We start from the raw sequence: 23,094 nt of genomic DNA, 5'->3' as shown, positions 1-23,094 counted from the left end.
ACCAAACTGTCTCATTCTACTTTTACAGCATTACCTATGTCACCATTGATACGCAAAACATCAATATAGAATATCTTATAGAATAAAAGTCAGATTTTAAAAAATTCTTCAGCTTTCAACAAATAAAAAGAAGTCTTGTAACTTTTCCTTTACATCTGTATATATCTTCATATATATTTCTTTTAATAAAAAAATTTACCAATAAAAACAATTTGTTATATCTTTATAATATTGATAAATATTGATTTTGTTATTAATAAAATTATTAGAAACTCTTCTTTCCATAAACTATTTTACAGTTATTTAAAAGAAACAATATTTTTATGTAAAATAAATAATTCCTTGCCTATTAACTTTTTGCCCTCGCTATCCGCTAATTCTTTCCGTTTCGTGTAGCCCATTTCTTCATCAAAGTTCTCTTTCCAGCTTAAAAAAGATTCGACAGTTACGAGAGTTCTCTTCAATCGTCTATAAAACCATTACAATTGTCGTCTGTGTGAATATATTTCGAATTTCTTAGCCAGTGTTTTCAATATTCTAGACACAAATAAATTCAATAATTTAAACACAAATAAAAAAGTAACCGTGATAATAAAATACTAAGTGTTCCTAATTTTCTGGAAAAGTAAAATTGAAGAGAAATCTCTAGTTTCCTCGTTTTTCTTTTTTTAGAAATGTGATAACTACATAACAGACTTTATTGAATTACTTATTAGAGTCTGTAAATCTCAAAAGAACAAATGAGGAAAACTAGTCTTACCCCTTCTGCATCCTTTTCCTCCTTCAGTTTTTGTGCCGCAGTCTTTTCTCTTCTCAGGTTTATCTTGTCCCACTGTACGTTCAGCCATTCTTGAGCTGCACTGACCATTGTAAAAACCATTACCATTCCAAGATTTTCATACATCTGTTCTATTAGATGTGCCTTCAATTTCTCGTTACCTCCATCCTCCAAATTCTTTTGCTGCAAAATTAATATGAGTAGTGGCTCATCTAGATACTTGGACGTATATGTAAAGATACAATGTTAGAGTATCGGTAGTTCTCTAATTAAAGGCGATCTTTATTCTCTCACTCTCGCAAGTACCAATGTACGAGCTCTTGAGCAAACAATACGGATCACTGATTTTAATCTTTGATGCAGTGCTGTCTTCTTAGCGAGCAGCACTCACGTCGTGGACATGATTTCCTATCACTTACCTGTTTAATTCTTCCTTACTCTAATTAAGAATGGCGGAGCTTTCTGAAAAAGATCGGATAACACTGTTAATGATGCGAGGATGGGGAGATCAACAAAGAGGGTATAAAACAGTAACGCGATTATTTAATGAAAATTTTCGGAATGAAAATAATAGGATCTCTAAAAGTACTGTAATCCGTACTATTCAACGTTTCAAGGATCTTGGTAGCGTTAAAAACCGCCCAAGATCTGGTCGACGTAAAACAGCAACAAATAATGATAAGGCATTAAATGTTTTACAGTCTGTCGTTGAAAATCCCCATATTTCCATCGATCGCGTTGCACAAGAACACGAAATCTCTCATGGATCTGTCAGTAAAATTTTGAAATTGAATAAATGGCATCCATACAAACTCCATTTGTGCCAAGAGTTGTCCGAAGACGATTTTGATAGACGCATCGAATTTTGTGATCTTATGATGGAGATGATTGCCGAGGACCCTCTATTACTTAATAATATTGTTTTCTCTGATGAGGCAACATTTGAACTGACTGGAAATGTAAATAGACACAATTGTAGATACTGGAGTGACGTTAATCCTCATTGGAAAAGAGACAATCATACCCAATATCCACAAAAACTTAACGTATGGGCTGGTATTCTTAATGATAGACCAGTTGGTCCTTTCTTCATTGAAGGCAATTTGACAGCACAGGTTTACACAGTCATGCTTCGCGAACAAATTGTTCCAGCTATTCGAGACATAGCTGGTGGAAATATGGATGAAATTTATTTCCAACAGGATGGAGCTCCACCTCATTATGGTGTCATTGTCCGTCAATATTTGAATGAGGTCTTTCAGGACAGGTGGATAGGGCGAAGGAGTCATATTGAGTGGCCACCTCGGTCTCCAGATTTGACCCCACTTGACTTTTTTTTGTGGGGTTACTTGAAAAGTAAAGTTTATGCCACCAAACCTCAAGATTTAGATGATTTAAGAGGGAGAATAACTCAAGAGGTACAACTAATACCGCCGGAAACGTACCGGAATGCGGTTTCAGCTGTTTATAACAGATTGGCACATTGCCAGGCTGTTAAAGGGCAACAATTTGAACATTTGTTGTGAATTGTTTGGTACAATTGAATATTTTGGAAACTCGGAACGAAGTTCCGAAACAACTCGGAAAGTACTCAACGAAAATAAACTTTCTTGTAGTGTTTTGGAAAGGTCTCGAGATAAGCTACAAGAATATGCAATAAAAAGTTAGGTGTTCCATTTAAAAAAGTTAATGTAATTTCGATCTGACCTTGGCCGGACCCACACGCCATCCAAGGTCAAACTGATAAGATCAGTAAATAGATCTTTTTAAACCCTACAACTTTTGTCTGAAACATTTTCTTGTAAAATGCAAGGGAACGGAAATATTGGGGGGTCCGATACTTTTTGACTACCCTGTATGTATATATATATATATATATATATATATATATATATATATATATATATGTTTATATCAAAAACCCATAAATTTTTATTATTAAAAATTCAACGTTATCATTAGGTAGCATTTTCTAATTTTCTACAATCCTCTATTTCTATCTTTCAATAACAACAGTAAATATCTAATTTTACTAATTTTTAATTTTAATCTTCAGTTTTATAACTAAAAAAAATTAAACATTTCCAACAAACGCCAAATATAACGCTAACATATAATGCTTTATTAAGCTGCTCATTTAAAAAAATTCAATTTTCTGCTTCTTGACAAATGAAATTTTACAAATTCAATGTTGATGCTCAAATCTTTTTTTTTCGGCATTACAGAAAATTCAAGCGTATACTTCGACAGGCGAATTTCGCTTCCTATGGACAAAGTTATCCAACGCTTCACTGGTTGTCAGTGCCAATGGAAAATTGTCAATTTCACTGACACGACAACGGGCAATGCTTCCACGACGGATTTGGCAAACCGTTGGTGACTCATTTGATTCCCGGTAACGGACTGATGACGATTAGAATAGCTTCCACTTGTAACTGCGTTGAAGATGACGATTAAAATAATTTTTTTCTTTTTGTAATTTCGCTAAAGAGAGCTCCAAAGAAAGCCGAAACGTTCGATACTTCTAATTCATTATGAATAAATAACTATTTGAACACTGATTGTGTTTTACGCTCTTATACCCGCGCTAACTCTCACTAGCCTGTTTTAGCTGTTTAATCTTTTTTTTTATTACGCAAAAATTATGCACATTATTATATATATTTTTTCAGTTATACTCTGTAAATTGAATTTTTATTAATCGTAAAAACTTTAAAAAATTCACAAAATATTGTAACATTCAGACAATTATATAAATCAAATATTTTATATATATATTATAAAAAGATCACATGTGCACAACTTACTAGAACTCAAAGTTTTCAAAATATCAAGAAGTTGCGAATACCCTAAATCTCATGGGGATGAGAGGGTTGTGTGGGCTTGAAGATCAACTTTCCAGTGTCGCTGCAACAAAATTCATAATATATAGAAGTCATCAATCACACTTATAGCCCGCTGAGTTATAATATTGATATTGAATTGAATGCTATCACTCGTCTGTGTACTCCCATCATAAACAAAATCTGCGTAAAGGATACTGTTCAGATGTTGGGATCGAATGGCGGTGCAAGTAGTAGATGATAGATTAATTAAACACAACAACACTGCAACAGACAAGAACAGACACTCATCATTGAAACAATCAAATTATGTACAATCAAAATGTTATTTATAATCAAAAATTATTATATTATTTGTAATTGTTTATAATTAAAACAGATTTTTAATCTCATAGTATATGTTTATGATATTTATGGTATTGTAGGAGAAGTAATGCAAGCAAAATATATATTGTTAAATACAGATAAATTGTTGATTGATGTGTGACTTACCTTCGATATTGACGAATTCAGGCTGATTCGACGCGTTTTTATACAAAACGGACGAATCTGGCAGGAAAAGTGTCGCTCTGCTTCGCGAAGAGAGATAATAATATATAAACGACTTTTTAGGTTAGTAACCTGTCATATCGGCAATCATGAATGCGGTCATATGATACATGCATCACATCACATGAGATGCGCACGACGTGCATAATGCATTATATATCCTCGTTTAACGTTAATTAGTTGAAAAACAACAAGGATAAATGATGCATCGCATGTTATGTTATGCGTGAATCGCATGTTATGTTATGCGTGAATCGCATGTTATGTTATGCGTGAATCGCATGTTATGTTATGCGTGAATCGCATGTTATGTTATGCGTGAATCGCATGTTATGTTATGCGTGAATCGCATGTTATGTTATGCATGAAACGGAACGCACCCATAATCACATAAAACGGCTATAACGAGCACCACTCCGTGTCAAAAACGAATACGGGAAAAGATTCTCTTAGCGACGATCGGCAAAAAGAAAGTGTCGTCTGCCCCGCGAACCGAGATATATTGCCGATTCAGTTCAGGTTACAGTTTAGGAAACCCATGATATCACGGCAATCATTGTCGCGGCACTCGCGGCCACGTGAAGCTGCCATTTCATGGAGCGCAAATTCGCTGGCGAAGACCCCCACTCCTTCGATTCGTGCAAAAGTTAATCAGCGAAGGAAAGCTGAAAGTTCAACATGGTTGAACTTTGAGCGAAGCGAACAGCTGGAACAGCGGCGAATAGTGGCAAACGGCAAACACGTGTGCAGACATTTTGTAATTTAACGACAGTTTCGTTGTCGTTATAATCTTATTGCACAGATATATAATAGATAGACATAAAAAGCTGTGCAACATTATAACAATAACGAAATTGTCGTTAAGTTACAGAATAGATCTGCTGTTTTGTGATACCGCAGTACGAAGGTAATCATAACCTATAATAAGTGTTACAATATTATTTAATATTAAAAGGCTGCTTTCCTTTTAGAAGACACAAATCGACACTAGTGAACACACTCAAACTCACTGACTCTCCTACTGAGTAGAGTCAAAAAGTGTCGATTGAGTTTGTATAAAATTGTAAATAAAAAGCGTGTGTCGCTTTGTGTTAAAAGTGTCGATTGTGTTCTCTAAAAAGAAAGCTGCCTAAATAATATTCTGGAAATATTATTTACTTCTCATATAATATTATCAGGAGTGGACATATAACTTTTACGAAAAATGCACTCAACTAATGTTCGAAATAACACTCAAATAAATTTTAACTTCCAAATAAACCTCAAACTTGAGAGTTAACACTCATTTGAATTTCAGACTAGTAGATTGTACTTTTCGTAAGAAAATCACTTTTTATCAACATCAAATAATATTTCAGGAATATTATTTAATATTACATAATATTGTAACGCTTACAGGGCCACACTTGAAGTAAAAACATTGTAAGTGGATTGTGATAATGGATTGTGATAATGATGTAATGGAGACGAGCAAAGTGAGTATACATAAATATGTAAAACATTTTTATAATATATATCTCTAACAGCACAAGATATCGTATGAATTATAAATGTTTGAGTAATTTAACTTTAAAAAATTAGGATTTGTAATTTAATATGAATCTTTTTAAAAATTAATTTCTAATTCAACTCAAGTTAATTTACTCTTAATTAATGTAACTTTTAACGTAACTAAATTAATTTTATAAACCATTAATTTTGAATTAATTTAGTTAAAAAAGTGTATTAACTTACCCAGCCCTGTTCATATCATGTATTATTATAGCAGCTGCTGCGGCAGCTAAACGTCGTTTTTTTATTTCTAATTCAACAAAAACCGAAATTGTACGATTTAACTGGTCCATATATTCTAAATATTGATCCATCTTGTAGTCTTTATATTTTCACAATTTCTTGATTAAACTTGTACAGCAATCTGAAACAAACCCTAACAGCACACTTCATCTAGGGGACGTCCCTAAGGACGTCTTTAGGACGTACGGACGTCCTCCGGACGTCCCTGGGAGATCTGTGCTGTTAGGGAAGCTAAGATCAAAGTGCAATTCTCCAAGAGAATTGACAATTTATACAATTTTTATATAAGTTGACTATTCTCTTGAAAGATCGTCCCTCGTTTAACTTAATTTTGTCTTATTTTCACTTAGTCATTTTTCACTTGGTCACTTTTCACTTGGTCACTTTTCACTAAGTCACTTTTTTAATAAAGTTCAATTTAGTTTAATATATACTCTTATTAATGGAAAATTTCTGCTCCTATACTTCTAACGGATATTTAAAGGCGCCAAAAGCAGCCGCGAAGTGAGAGCGGGTAGTAGTGGGAGTCTTCGCCAGTAAATCTGCGCTGCATGAAATGGCAGCTTGATGCATCACGTGGTTGCATGCGGGCTGATAGTGTAGTAACAAGCACCACTCGTTACTCGTGTCGAAAAAATTTACTGGACAAGATTCGCTTGGCGATAATAATAATGATGACGTATCTTAAATGTAAATCGTCGAGATTTGGATTTTGCGTCGCAATATCTCCGTTCGTAGGGCACGGAAAGAAAAAATAAAACACTTCTATTATGCAATTTTCACCAAGCTATCGAGACTACTCAAAACTTGATCGGTTCAGCCGTTACTGAGATCTGATAATCTCGTTATGCTTGAACTTGCTGACTCGCGTAAAAGAGGCTGATCTCTCTCGCTGATCGCTGATGATGAAAATGAGATGAAATATGATGATGATGATAATAAAAATAAGTAAGAATAATGAAAATAAGTAAGAATAATGAAAATAAGTAAGAATAATGAAAATAAGTAAGAATAATGAAAATAAGTAAGAATAATGAAAATAAGTAAGAATAATGAAAATAAGTAAGAATAATGAAAATAAGTAAGAATAATGAAAATAAGTAAGAATAATGAAAATAAGTAAGAATAATGAAAATAAGTAAGAATAATGAAAATAAGTAAGAATAATGAAAATAAGTAAGAATAATGAAAATAAGTAAGAATAATGAAAATAAGTAAGAATAATGAAAATAAGTAAGAAAAAAAAATACCGCGAGACGCGACCGCACCTCCTGATCTTATTAATTTTATTAGATATATTCCCCCTCGATGTTTCTACAACGCTTTTGCGTCTTATCTGCCTGAACCATAGCATTGTGACACGCAAAACCGTATTGACCTTTAAGTAAGTGAAATTCATTAAATATTTTTTTAAAAGTTACGCATTACTATATTGTAACTGTTATTAATTTTATTAGATGTATTACTCCCTTGATTTTTCCTAAAACATTTTCGTATCCTATGACTAAATCATAACAGTGTAGCCGCAAAACTGTCTTGAATGCTAACACTGACTTTTACGTAAGTCTTACTATTTATTTGAAATTTACGTTATTATTAATTTCATATTCTGACCTTTTTATTTCATTATTGTATTTTATTTGTACAAATCTATAAAACTGCCACCATAATATAAAAAAAAATTTCCAATAGCTTGGCTAAAGTCAGATAAGTTCAAAGATTGGCTTCTTCCTGTTAATGAAGATTCAACAAAAGCTGCATGTAACTATTGCAAATGCACCATTAGTGCTAAATTAACCGATACTAATAACCATTTGAAAAATAGGAAATATAAAAACTTCAGCCCCATTTGCTTTTTTATACAACAAAAAATTAACAAGTTTTCAAAAAAAAACTAAATGTAGCGATTGCAGAAAGTAAATTGGCTATGTTTGTATGTACTCAACAATACTGTTCGTTAACAATCTCAAAAAGTTATGCACTAATACATTTAAAGAGTCTGAAAGTAGTATTAAATTAAAAATTTATAGAACTGAATGTAGTGAAATAATTCAATGTTTTATATTCTTATTTCCAGCTTGATTTGCTATATTCAATTATTACTACTTTTAATAAATTTAGCTTGTTCTTGGATAAATCAACAGATACTTATTACCGTACGAAAAAGTGTTGGGAATTGTTATCTATTATTTTAACAACACGAACTGTAAAATTGTTTCAACTTTTTATCTTTAGTAGAATTATCTACATGTAATGTAAAATCAATAACAAACACAGTTAAAAATACTTTGACATTGTACAAATTACCCTTATGCAATCTAATAGGTATTGCTACTGATAATGCTAGTGTAATGACAGTATAATGACAAATTAATGGATTATATCAAAAATTGAAACTTGATGTTCCTCATTTGGTAAGGCAAGAACATTTCAGAAATACATAGAAAACAATTAATGCCGGCTGTAAACAAAAAAAAATTGCAAAAAGTTGTAAAACAAGATGATTGTCAATCGAAAAAACTGTATCTACAATAATTAATCATTATTTGGAACTTAAAACTTATTTTAAAAATGAATGAAAAAACCAATGATAATTGCTATATTGTTCAATTAATTGTACGAACTATATAAAAATAAATTTAATTTAGCATACCTTTTATTTTTACATCCAATACTTAATGAGGTAACACAAGTAAAATAAATCTTTTCATACTCAAAATGCTGAACCTTTAAAAATGTTAAATGATCTTATTCTTGTAATACACTCAATCGCAAAGCGTGTTACATTGCCTTTATGTAAAATCGATCCAGTAAGTAATGATATATCAAATTATTCAGATAGCAACTCACATTTAGGCTACTAATGTGAAAACAAACTGAGCCAGTTAAGATCAAATGACAATTTCACAACAAGATGAAAAAATATTTAAAGAGCGATGCAGAAATTTTCTCTATTTATTATATTTACAATTAAAACAGCATACCTGTTATAAGGTATAAATACCTAATATAAGGACTTTAGAAAAGATCTCATTCTTCAGCATAAACACTATATTGAAACATCAAAAACCTTCAATAACTTTTCTTTGTCAAGAATTTATTAAAGATAAGTTTCAAATTACTTGTATTGAAACGCAACACGAAAAAGTACATTATATTAAATAACAGAATGTTAATAACACAGTAAAATTTTGGCATAAAATTTTAAATTTCAGAAATGCTACTGGAGAAAATCCTCTTAATGATCTTGCTAATCTAGTTCCAACATTTTTAGTTTTACCATTTTCAAGTGCCGAGGTTTAAAGGATTTAGCCAATTAAACTCCTTTCTGAAAAAATGTATTGCATCGATTCTCGAATTATCGCATTTATTGTTGTCGCTTTTCCGAAGTGCTGATTGGTTCTATCACTGTGCTAACTTCGTGAACGGCTGTCATAGCGGAGATCGTGTTGACAGTTATAGACATAATAACTGTTACATGCATGAAAAGGTTAATAGTCATAAAGAGGTTAATAGTCATAAAGAGGTTAATAGTCATAAAGAGGTTAATAGTCATAAAGTGGTTAACAGTGTAATATTATTATATTATCAATTGAATTATTACAAATTTATTTATTGTGTTGTTTCTCTTTCCTGTGTCTAAAAGTTTTTCCTTTTTTTTTTGGAGGATTTCATTATTGTTTCAGATAAGTTTTTATAATAAACGTCTTTATTTATGGTTGTGAAAATTATCTTTAGAAAGAATTGATACTTTGTGTTGTACTTTATTTTCAGATAGCGATTTCGTTTAAACAACAAAAATAATAATAATCATGATTATTAATAATCATGTTTAACAACATTATTATTGTGAGGTTGGATTAGAAAAGAATAAATTAGTGATAGAAGGAAGAAGAGTTTTGAAATGGTATTAAACAGAAAGGAGAAAGAAATTTAAGAAGTTGGAGGTGGTAATGATTTAAAGATTTTTAAATAAAGGAACAATAAGTAAATATCATGTGATTTTTAATATTTTGTGTTAAAAAAATAAAAATTATTCTAATAGAACATTATCAATTTTAGTAAATATTTATAAATTTAAAAAATTTTCTCTAATAAAATTTTATCTATTTTAGTAAATATTTTTTAAAATGTGAAATAATTATAAAGTAGAGAAGAAGAATATAGAATAATATAAAAAGGAAGTCAGGAAAGAGGAAGGATCGAAGAAGTGTATAATTGAAATAAAATTGCAAGGAGAAAGGAATTGAAGGTTGTAGAAGGTAAAGATTTTTTAAATAAAGAATGAATAAAATTAAAAATTTAATTGAATATGAGTTGAATATGAGTTGAATATGAGTTTAAAGGTTTTTTAAAATGATGGATAAATATTACATATTGTTACATATTATATACTACAAAAATATAAAATTTTTTAATAAAATATTATCTCTTTTATTAAAGATTTTAGAAGATTTGAGATGAAAATAAAGAGAAGAAAAAGAATAAAATAGTATGAAAAGGAAGGAAGGAAACAGGAAGTATTGAAGGAGTATATAATGGAAATATAATTAAAAGGAGAAAGGAATTAAAGGTGTTGGAAAAAGAAAGGTTTTTAAATCAAGGGTGAATAAAATCAAGAATATTGAATATTGGTTAAATTCGAACTCAATTAATTCAGAAAATTAAGGGATAAAAATGTTGAATTTATAAAATTGGAAATTTATTTATTGTGTTGGTTTTGTTTCCTGCGTCTAAAGATTTTTCCTTTCCCTTGGAGAATTTTATGATTGGTTCAGATAAGTTTTATTAAACGTTTTTATTTATGGTTGTAAAAATTATCATTAGAAGGAATTGATACTTTGTGTTGTACTTTATTTTTAGATAGCGATTTCGTTTAATATTTATTACATTACTGTTGTTAAAATGTTCTTCTGTGTATAAATATTATTGTGAGGTGGATTGATAAGAATATATGAATGATAGAGGGAAGAAATAAGAATTTTCAAATGGGACTAATACAGAAAGGAGAAAGAAATTTAAGAAGGTGTAAAAGGTAATGATTTAAAGATTTTTAAATTAAAGAATAATGGGTGAATATCACGTGATATTGGATATTTTGTGTTAAAAAAATAAGAATTTCTCTAATAGAATATTATCAATTTCAGTAAATATTTATAAATTTTTTAAATTTTTCTCTAATAAAATTTTATCTATTTTAGTAAATATTTTTAAAAATGTGAAATGATTATAAAGCAGAGAAGAGGAATAGGATAATATAAAAAGGAAGTCAGGAAAAAGAAAGGATCGAAGAAGTGTATAATTGAAATAAAATTAAAAGGAGTAAGGAATTAAAGGTGTTGGAGAAGGTAAAGATTTTTTAAATAATGAATAAAATTAAAAATTTAATTGAATACGAGTTTGAAGGTTTTCTTTTAATGATGATTAAATATTGCATAATATTTTTATGTATTATATACTATAAAAATAAAAAATTTTTTAATAAAATATTATCTCTTTTATTAAATATTTTAGAAGATGTGAAATAAAAATTAAGAGAACACGAGGAATAAAATAGTGTAAAAAGGAAGAAAGAAAGGAAGGAGGAAGAATTGAAGGAGTATATAATAAAAATAAAATTGAAAGGAGAAAGGAATTGAAGGTGTTGAAGAAAGATTTTTAAAGGGTAAATAAAGATAAATCAAGGGTAAATAAAATCAAGAATGCTATTGAATATTGATTAAATTCTAACTCAATAAGTTCAGAAAATTAAGAGAAAAAATGGTGAATTTATAAAATTAAAATAAAAAAGAAAACAGGCGGAGGAATCAAACAAATGTATAATGGAAATGAAATTGAAAGGAGAAAGGAATTGATGGTTTTGAAAAGGTAAAGATTTTTGAATAGAATAATAAGGAAGGAAGAAGGATCGAAGGAGTGTAGAGTGGAAATTAAATTAAATTATAAAGGGGAAAAAAATTGTAGCTGTTAGAAGAGAAAATTAAAATTTTTAAATAAAGGATGAATAAAATTAAGAAATCAATTGAACTTCAGTTTAAAGGTTTTTTTAAATAATGAGTGAATATTATTTGGTATTTTGGTATTTTGGTATTTTGTTTTATAAAAATAACAATTTGTCTAATGGAATATTATCTTTTATTAAAGATTCTTAAAAATATGTACTGAAGATAAAGAAAAGAAAAGAAATAGAATGTAAAAAGGAAGGAAGGAGGGAAGATTAAAAAAGTTTATAATGGAAATAAAATAAAGAAAGGAATTGAAATTTGTTTGAGAAAGTAAAGATTTTTGAATAAAATCATATAAAAAGAAAGGGAGGAAAGAAGAAGGGTCGAAGAAGTGTAGAATGGAAATTATATTTTATAGGACAAAAGAATTGAAGGTGTTGGAGGAGATTAAGATTTTTATAAAGAATGAATAAAATTAAGGTTTTTTTTTAAATAACGGTTAAACATTACATGATATCTTTATATATTATATAAAATAATGTAAAGAAGAAGAAAGGAAGGAGGAAGAATCGATGGAGTATATAATGGAAATAAAATTAAAAGGAGAAAGGAATTGACGGTGTTGGAGAAGGAAAAGTTTTCAAATCAAGGGTGAACAAAGTTAAAAATGTTATGGAATATTGGTTAAATTTTAGCTCAATGAGTTCTAAAAACTAAGGGATAAAAATAATGAATTTACAAAATTGGAAAGAAGTACAACCTTTATAGAAACGACAAATATTTTTATTTGTACTTTAGAAAAAATTAATATGTTATTTTAACTTGATTAAATTAATTAAAGTTTTAAAAATTTGTAATTTTTTTAAAACATTTTAATATAAAGTATTTAAAATTTTCTTCAAACTTTTGCAATATATGTAAATCAAAATAATCCTTAAATATATAATATAACTATACTAAATATATGTATATACATACAACGTATTTTAATAAATTATTCATTATAAATTTGGAATAATTTATTATTACTTAAAAAAGATAAGAATTGATACGGGTGCAAACTCGTTTTATTGCTTCTTTCATGGTTTTATATATACGACTAAGAAATATTTCTTTGGAAGGTTACAAATTTAAATTAAAGTTTTTTTTCTTGCATTTGTACAGTTTCTTAATCAACTAGCTCTTTATTGAGTATTTCTTCCGAAATGTTATTGGACCTTTGAGATAAAACGTCAATTTTTGCTCTATTTTTATCGGAGTTTTAAGTTTTTCTCGTATTAGATTGTTTCTCTTTTCTTATTTAAAATTATATATTAAATTATTATTCATAATATCACATTATTATTCATTTTGATAAAATAAATACTTATTTAATTAAATTTACTTTTTCTAAAATTAAAATTTTTATAAAATATACCAACACGATGCTGAAGACAATATTTCGCTTTTATGTTAAACACGTTTTTCAAGAGCTTTCAGAACTGGCACGCATATCAATTTTAAAGAGAGGAAGGGAGTACGGAATAAAACTCTATTAAACACAAGATAAATTCTCATTATAAATTCATTGCTTTTCTCATTTATTCTGTTGAAGAATTCCAGATATTATTTGTTAGCGTTTTTAAGGTATTAATAATTCACTGTCATAATCACATATTATAATTTTAACATTATTCTGATTGTTATCGCAATTTGTATTTTGAATGTTAAAATTTCATCTACATACGTTGTTATATAAACTTTAAATATGAGTTAACGGGAAAAAAGTACCAACACTTTTAATTTCGATGAGTTATAAAATTTAATCTAATCAAGTGGATAAGCATAACCGATTAGATTCACAAGTAAGAAGGTAAGTATCAATCACTCATTGATCAGACCGTATTCCAAAATTCATCAAAAAAAAATATGTTGTAATCATTTTTTCGTTGATCGTATCTTCATATCTTCTTACATCATGATTGTTATGATGGAAATAAACATATGAGTGAATAAATAACAAGTCATAATTATTTTTCATTAATTTGTTTAAAACGCGTATGTGCTCGGACGTTAAAAATGGCAGGAAAAAGTAATAATTATTTGGAAGAGAATCTGCTGCTTTCGGACGAGGAAATTAATATGGACAAAATAAATATATCAAAATCGAAAGAAAATATAGATAGTGATGATGATAACATAATAATTACGTAAGTAACATTTTAAAAATATATCACTGTTTTACTTGCATTCTCTTGTACGCTTCTTGTAGTAATATTACAGAAATTATTCGAATCTTCCATGCAATATTACAATAAAATATTTTGATAGACAATCTCATGCAAAATAGTTTAAAATGTCATCTAGATTTTTATGTTTCAATTTGTGGACTTTTCACCGTTATCGCAAGCTTGCAGTAATATTGTACAAATCTTTTGCAACTCCTATGCAATATTACAATACAATGTTTCAATATAAGTTTGATGCGATGTTTCTATAATATTTTACTGAGGGGTTCATAGGATACTAACATTCATATTTAATCATAAATATTAAATATTGAGATACAATATCGTAGACAATCTCATGCAAAGAATCTGAAATGTCATAGATTTTTGGATTTTAAATTACAGATCTTTCAACGTTACTGCAAGCTTGCAGTAATATTACAAAAATCTTTCGTAACTTCCATGCAATAATGTTATAACGCAATGTTTTAATAACGTTTTACTACGGAGTTCTTATGATACAAATTTTCATTTTTAATAATAAATGTAAAATATTAAGACACAATGTCGTTCTTTTCAAGTTTCACGTTCATGTCCTTTTCGTTTTACGGTGAAATCATTTCTAAGTTAAATGTATAATAGATGAATTCAACCGCAAATAAAAAAAATAGACAATTTCATGCAAATAGTCTAAAATGTCATATAGATTTTTAGGCTTTAAGGTGGCTCTAAAGTGACGTTAGTCAATAATACAACTCACATAAAACTTGATAAAATACATTATGATTTTTCCTAAACATCTCATCTAAATAAAAATTATTAATATTGATAATGTTCCCATTGATTTTTATAAGTAGTTTATAAATTTATAATAATTATAAAAGGTCGATTGATTAATGTTGTCTTGATCGCAAGACCCATCTTCTTTCGCGTCAGTGCGCAAATACTGTGAAGATAGTGTAGATCTAGCAGCCAACTCGCCGTCTTCCCGCTGGTGTCTATAACCTCTTAACCATTTTACTTCCGTGACACGCATGCATCATCACTTTGTCAATTAAATTTTCTTAAAAATCCATGGCAACACACAACCTTTCATATACCACTGGAAAGCTTGTGATTTCATCTTTCAGTAATCAGTTTTTTATTAAGATCTCTATTTTTTTTTTTAAAGATATATCATTTCCGGTAAAAATTCAATAACCTCCCATAAGAGCTATGTTAAAAAGTGATTTTTTATATTGCTTGTTTGCAATAATTTACATGGCAACAGGGTCTCAAATTTTAAGAGATGGTTTATTATATATTAAAGAACAACCTCCCAAAGTTTTATTTATGTGGCTAGTCTTTTAGTTTACTTTCGAACCACCAAATTGCGGATGTTTCAACATTACCGCAAGCTTGCAGTAATATTACAGAAATCTTTTATTGCTGATTCCTTTTGATATTACATTTTTAATAATAAATTACTGAGACACAATGTTGTTCATTTCAAGTTCTACGTTCAAGGGCTTTTTCATTTTGTGGTTAAATAATTTTTAAATTAAATATGTAAAAGATGAATTCAACCGTGAATAAAATCAATCGATAATCTTATGTAAATGGTCTGAAATGACATTTAGATATTTATGTTTTAAATTGCAGATCTTTCAACATTACCGCAAGTTTGCAGTAATATTGCAGAACACATTCGCAACTCCCGTGCAACAATATTATAATACAATGCTTTAATCAAAGTTAAAGCAATATTTCTGTAACGTTTTACCACTGATTTCTTAAAATGCTAATTTCCATCTTTAATAATAAATGTAAAATATTGAGACATAATGTCATTCTTTTCAAGTTTCACGTTCATGTCCTTTTCTCAGGTTATGTTGGACCTGTAGAAGCTTGTTGGCGTATTCTCGAAAAAAAGTTACAAGACAAAAGTCATACTATATTTCGTTTGCCAGTTCATCTTCCTAACGAACAAAACGTTATAATTGAAAATGAAGCTATTGAAGAAGCAATGACTTCAGCTTTAAATCAAGTTACGATGTTACTAGATTATTTCTCCTTAAATTCTCGCGACGAAGAAGCAAAACAATATTTATATGTAGAAATTCCACGTTATTATACATTTAAGAAATGGAAAATCAATGGAAGAAATGTATCTTGTTGGGTTAAACGCAAAAGTCGTTACAATTGTGTAGGACGAATATATTCCATTAGTCCAACACAAATAGAATTATTTCATTTACGACTATTATTACTTACTGTAAAAGGAGCTACAAGTTTTGATGATTTAAAAACTGTAAATGGAGAAGTATGTCAATCATTTTCAACGACATGTTTAGCTTTAGGTTTAATTGAAGATGATCATGAATGGAAACGAGCTATGAACGAAGCTGTTGGATGGATGATGCTTCGTCAACTTTGTAGATTATTTGTACGTATATTATTACATTGTCAACCATTACATCCGGAAGAACTATAGAAAACTTTTAAAGTAGCAATGTCAGAAGATTACGTTCGATACTTTGGATTGTTACAAGGGCAACAAAAAGCATATGTGCAAATCAACTCTTTGCTTTGTTATGAAGGTAAAAGTCTTGCTGATTTTTGAAAAGTCTTGCACAAATGGAACAACTGATAGAAAATGAAGTAGATAATGATTATATAACACTTGAATAAGCTATGGAAATTGGTACCAGATATAAACCAGAATATAAACAGTTAAATAATAAACAAAAAGAAATAGTAGATTTTGTATTAAACAAATTAGATACTAACAATTACGATAATAATTGTATTTATATTGATGGGCCAGGTGGGTCAGGTAAAACGTTTATATATACGACTATTTATTATTTAGTCAAAATTCGAAATAAACATGCGTGTACAATGGCTTTTACGGGTATAGCAGCTACGTTATTACCAGCAGGAAGAACAGTTCATAAAATATTTGGATTACCAGTTCCATTATTTGCTGATTCATCATCTAACATTAAAATCCAATCTAAAGAAGCTTAATATTTGAAAGAAACAGATATATTTATTTGGGATGAAGCGCCAATGGCACCACGCTACGCATTAGAGATTATGGATCGAACGTTACGTGATATCATGAATAATAATTTACCTTTCAGTGGAAAAATTATTATATTAGGTGGTGATTTCAGACTTCTTCCTCCTATTAAAGTTCATAGTACTCGAAGTGAAATTGTAAATCTTTCAATTAAATTTAGTTCTATATGGAAATATTTTATAAATTTCTCTTTAACGGAAAATATGCGAGTTCTTCCAGAGGAAATTGAATCTGCAAAATTTCTATTAAATTTGGGAGATGGTATATTAAATGATTCTAATGATAATATACAACTTTCTAATTATTGTATTGCACCTATTAATGTTGACATTGTACAAGATACATTTAGTGATTTAATACAAAATAAAGAATTTAATAAAATGTCAAAGTGTGTAATACTTTCTGCAAGAAATGTCGATGTTGATAAAATTAAAAATCGAGTTGTTGAATTATTAGATACATATGAAGAACAAATTTATACAAGTATAGATAGTACTGAAAATTGTAATAATAATGATGACATTGGTGAAGCGTTGTTACCAGAATATTTAAATACTTTGTCTCCATCATCTCTTCCACCTTATGAATTACGTTTAAGACCAAATTGTATCATTATGTTGATTAGAAATCTTAGTATTAATGAAGGTCTTTGCAACGGTACTAGATTAATAATAATTGAACTTGCTGATCATTTACTAAAATCTAAAATCTTAACAGGAGATAAAATGGGAGATATTGTTTTTTTGAATCGTATAACACTGTATTGCGAAAATGTATATCCTTTTACTTTTAAAAGAAGACAGTTTCCAATAAAATTAGCTTTTGCTATGACAATTAATAAATCACAAGGACAGACATTTGACAGAGTAGCAATAGATCTTCGTAAAGATGTATTTATTCATGGACAACTGTATGTTGCTTTTTCAAGAGTACGTTCCTGGCAAGCATTAAAAGTTTATCTTGGTAATCAACGCGATAATAAACAAGTTAAAAATTATGTTTATAAGGAAATATATATATAATCTGGTGTTTTTAAAATTTTTATAAATATATAGTAAAAATTACTAATAATTAAAACTTAAAAGATAAATTTAAAAAAATTGAATTTTGAATATAGATAATAGAAACATTCTTTTCTTCTACAAATATAATTAATATAAAAATATTTGTAAAAGTAATTTTTAATATTACTTTAACATAATAAATTTTTTAATTGTTAAAATACTATTTATTTTACATTTTTGATTGTAATATTTTATACACTTTATGTATAATAAATATTTGAATGTTTCTCATTAACGATTTTAAGTAATTAATTGACAATTGATTACAAATTTTAGTGGTAAAATTAGCAACTTTCTAAATTTGTTTAAATTTGGAAAATTTTTGATTTTTAAAAGTTTTTCTTGAATTTTTTAGTATAATTAATATAAAAATATTTGTAGAAGTAATTTATAATATTAATACTTTAACATAATTAATTTTTTAATTGTTAAAATACTATTTATTTTGCATTTTTAATCGTAATATTTTACACACTTTATGTATAATTTGAATGTTTTTTATTAACGATTTTGAGTAATCAATTGACAATCGATTAGAAATTTAGTGGCATATGAACGACGTGACTTCACGAATTATTATCTGGGTATACTTACTAATAATTTATAATATTATTTTATAAAATAAAAATCGACAATGTCTTTTTAAAAATATAAGTAACTGTTTATTACTTTTTGGTAATATAGCAATGATTTAAATTGAGCATATCGCAGTAGGCGAAGTATACAATAGTAGTACAGCATGTAATAAGAAAGGTGAATTATTCCTTAGGATGCACAATGGTCAGAAATATACTATAACAATTAATAAATCACAAGGGCAAACATTTGATAGTGTTGGAATAGGTTTTCGTAAAATAAAATTTCGTAAAAGTGTATTTAATAAAGAGCAACTTTATTATTGCTTCTTCAAGAGTACGTTTAGTAATTATTAAGTAAAGCTAATCCAATCAGCACTGTTCTTTAAAAAGATATATGTCGATGAACCGCGCAGTGTGAAGTTGTACAGGAAACTAGAAAGCGGTGAGCCGGGCGAGTTCTCATGTATGTACACTATAAGACGTGCGGGTCACCGACGTATGTCTTTTTAAAGGATGGCGCTAATTGAATTAGTTTTATTTAATAATAAATGCTTTATTAAGCATTATAAAAAAAAATGATTCAGAATTTTTTGACTCAGTTTTTAGCAAGAAATAACACTATATAATTAGTGGGAGCTTTTTAAGATATACCTAGCTTGTATTGGGTAATTAAGTATTAAAATTTAAACATATACTTATAATTATATGTATATGTGTAAAGTTTCACACACATAATAATAACTTAATATATAATAATATATATATATATAATATTAAAATATTAAAAATTTACCCATAATAACTTAATATATAATAATATATATATATATAATATTAAAATATTAAAAACTTTGTAGCGCGCGAGTAGCGCGCGCCTGTTTTGTTCTAGTATTATAAAAAATAAAACTCGTAATAAATTAAGATGGGAAACGATTAATTCCATCTTGACAGTACATTATGGATTACGAAGGCATGATAAATATTGTCATAATTATAATCTTTATGCCAAAACATGGAACATTATTGCAACAAACGAAATGTATCCAGTTAAATACAAAAATTTTTAACTGCATATTTTCCGCATTTTGAATAATAAATACACATTGTCATTCTCACTCTTGTGCTTTAAATAAAAAAAATGTTTTAATAAGCATAAATATAATAAGAAATTAATATAAAAATGTAACATTATACTAACTCTGCGCCCGAAAATCAGAATTCGTAGCTGAAAGCAAAGCTATGCCTGTAACAAGAAAGAAAGAGAACGCTCGAGACAGAAGAGGATACAGCGAGAAGGAGAAGAACCGCTCGAGAAAGAAAGAGACAGGAAGACCTCCCCAGTCCCCACTCGTCGCCTTGGCTGCTCGACCGTCGAGCCTCGACGACGCACGTCGAATCAGCCGAATGCCGAGGAGTGGGGAGAGTAGGTCTGTTCCTTCTGGCTGCCGGTGCTGTCCGTGTGCTGCAAATCGGCGCCTCAACGGCATCACTGCGCGCAGAGTCGAGCGCGCGAGCGCGCGCGCAACATATATATATATATATATATATATATATATATATATATATATATATATAATATACACAATTATTTATACGTATAAGTTAGTAGGAAAATCTTAATTTTTCTACAACATTTATTAAATTATATGACGATAAAATTTTGCATAAAAATTTTAATCGGCAATTACGTAGGTGTATATAAAAAAATAGATGTGGAATTGACCTGTTGTTGAGACACTGATAACTGACATTGACATTGATAACTGCCGATGTAATTTCAAAATATTTCAAAGTATTCGACAAAACTATGACGATATATATCGATATTTTTATCTTAATATATATATTTACTTAATAGTATATTTACAAAAATAGAAAGAAATTGAAAATATAGCTGTACTATGCATGGAACATTTATAAATATAATTAATCCATATACATGTTTACGAAAATCTTAATTATTTCTAAATTACAATGTAGAACTATTGCAATATGAAATATATTACACATATTCAGCATGGTGACATGTTAAATAAAGAATCAAACGGTATCGAAATCATTATAAAATTATGAATAATTGCACTAAGATGATAATAAATTATTACAATTAGAAGCAGTTTTGTCAAAATAACATCTCAGGAATATTTGTCACACATGAAATAAGTCTGAAATCGTGATATAAATGTTTCACAATTATTTGAAAAATCATTTGATTCTTTAATTAAAATATTACCATGCTGAATGTGTAATATATCATACAGCAATATTTCTACCTCATAATTTATAAATAAATGTGCATTTTGATAAACATTTATTTGGATTAATTCTTTTACAAATGTTTTACGTTTAGCATAGCTATATCTTTCCTAATTATTCCTTTACAAATTTAATTTTGCAAATATATCACTAAAATAATGATTCGCATATCGTTATAGTTTTACCGAAATACTCCTTCAAAATTAATTGAACAACTATCAATATTTTATAAAAGGTCAATTCTTCTACATCTATTTTTCTAAATGTACCTACATAATTGCTGATTACAATTTGTATGCAAGATTTCGTCATATAATTTCATAAATGTTGTCCTATCGGGGAATATCGAGTCTCATCGCCATTTCGACAACTCCACTCAAATCATATATAGCTGTTACTACTGCTGTAACATGATTTTCAATCTCGAGATTCTTCTGTCGAATTCTGGCGCAGTATTCATTAACTTCGTACGGCAATGAAAATATGTTTAAAAAATTTAAGTCCACTCTTGGCCACCATGCGCGTTTTTATTTAACGAGTATGTAAATATATATATCATAAATATAACTGTTACTTAAATTATTTTTTTACTATAACCTGTTTTCTCACATTTACTTTATTTTATATAAATATTTATTTACTCAAACGTACATAGTGTTGCTCAACGGAAACCGCGAGAAGGTGGTGGTCTCTTCCGTCAGGAGGAAAATGTAAAAAATTCTTATCTATACTTAAAAGTAATACGATTTAGAAGCAATATTTCATCAGCTACATTGTTTTACAATATTAACTAGTCGCATAAAAAATGGAATTAGTTAACATTGCAAAATAATGTAACTGATTAAATATCACTTTCAAAATAAATTTTTTACATTTCCCTCAGTGTGTGTGTGTGTGTGTGTGTGTGTGTGTGTGTGTTTGCGTGTTTACATTGACACGCTCGTTCTTGTCGAACGATGTCCTTACGGACAAAATATTTTATACACTCTTTCGAGCGATGTCCTTACGGACAAAATATTCTACACACTCTTTCGAGCGATGTCCTTACGGACAAAATATTCTACACACTCTTTCGAGCGATGTCCTTACGGACAAAATATTTTACACACTTTTTCGAGTGATGTCCTTACGGACAACCCAGATAGAACATAGCATTCAAAAAGACTGCAGGTTTATGTCACCAATACTGAGTTCATTTTGAAATGCCAAAAGAATTCTTTTCCTGACTTTTTTTTTTAGAAAAAGAATTCTTTTCGTATTTCAATATAAACTCAGTATTGGTGACATAAACCTGAACTCTTTTTTTAATCTTTTTGAATTCTTTGTGCTATCTGGGAAAATATTCTACACACTCTTTCGAGTGATGTCCTAACGGACAACCCAGATAGCACATAGCATTCAAAAAGACTGCAGGTTTATGTCACCAATACTGAGTTCATTTTGAAATGCCAAAAGAATTCTTTTCCTGACTTTTTTTTAGAAAAAGAATTCTTTTCGTATTTCAATATAAACTCAGTATTGGTGACATAAACCTGAACTCTTTTTTTAATCTTTTTGAATTCTTTGTGCTATCTGGGAAAATATTCTACACACTCTTTCGAGCGATGTCCTTACGGACAAGATATTTTACACACTCTTTTCGAGCGATGTCCTTACGGACAAGAAAAAGAACTTTTATATTTTATTTTTAATTTTAATCTACCCACGAGGGACCAGCAATATCATTAACATCCACTGTATGTAATGTTAAATTATTGTGGTCTATTTTAGCGCTACTTTCATATAATTTGTCTGGCGACATAAGAGATAAATCTTTTTCCGTTATTGTCATGTTCATGCAAGTTTCGTTTCTTGCTTTTAAGGACGACTTAATAACGCAAATGGCGTTAATGCTTGCCGACGACAGTTTATTACGTTTATTCGTTTTGATATCTGTTAAAAGCGAAAACATTCTTTCCGCATCGGCATTTGAATTAGGAAGACATCGAACAGCATTCAGAAGACTTTTTAAGGTTG

General features: G+C 28.8%; 1 protein-coding gene across 7 annotated transcripts; it reads right to left on the bottom strand.

The window, feature by feature from the left end:
- Nucleotides 1–423: 423 nt before the first annotated feature.
- Nucleotides 424–6,982, bottom strand: LOC105196495 (RWD domain-containing protein 1-like). 7 transcript variants are annotated; one of them, XR_005574397.1, is made up of 6 exons: nt 4,114–4,881; nt 3,586–3,885; nt 1,380–1,546; nt 1,198–1,240; nt 761–961; nt 424–537 (listed from the first exon to the last, which is right to left on the bottom strand). XR_005574397.1 is itself a non-coding variant. In XM_039447275.1 (2 exons), the coding sequence occupies exons 1-2, from the start codon at nt 902–904 to the stop codon at nt 517–519; spliced, it is 165 nt and encodes a 54-aa protein (XP_039303209.1). In that variant the 5' UTR covers nt 905–1,029; the 3' UTR covers nt 424–516. The 7 variants fall into 7 exon arrangements, 1 of the variants encoding a protein (XP_039303209.1); XR_003269607.2 differs by lacking the exons at nt 1,380–1,546; nt 4,114–4,881 and adding an exon at nt 5,905–6,982; XR_005574396.1 differs by having other exon boundaries at nt 1,198–1,546.
- Between the last annotated feature and the right edge of the window lie 16,112 nt (nt 6,983–23,094).

The sequence above is a fragment of the Solenopsis invicta genome, chromosome 3, assembly GCF_016802725.1.
Source record: "Solenopsis invicta isolate M01_SB chromosome 3, UNIL_Sinv_3.0, whole genome shotgun sequence".
Lineage (NCBI taxonomy): Eukaryota > Metazoa > Arthropoda > Insecta > Hymenoptera > Formicidae > Solenopsis > Solenopsis invicta.
Note: the sequence above shows the minus strand (reverse complement) of the source record. Positions and strands in the feature narration are given on the sequence as shown.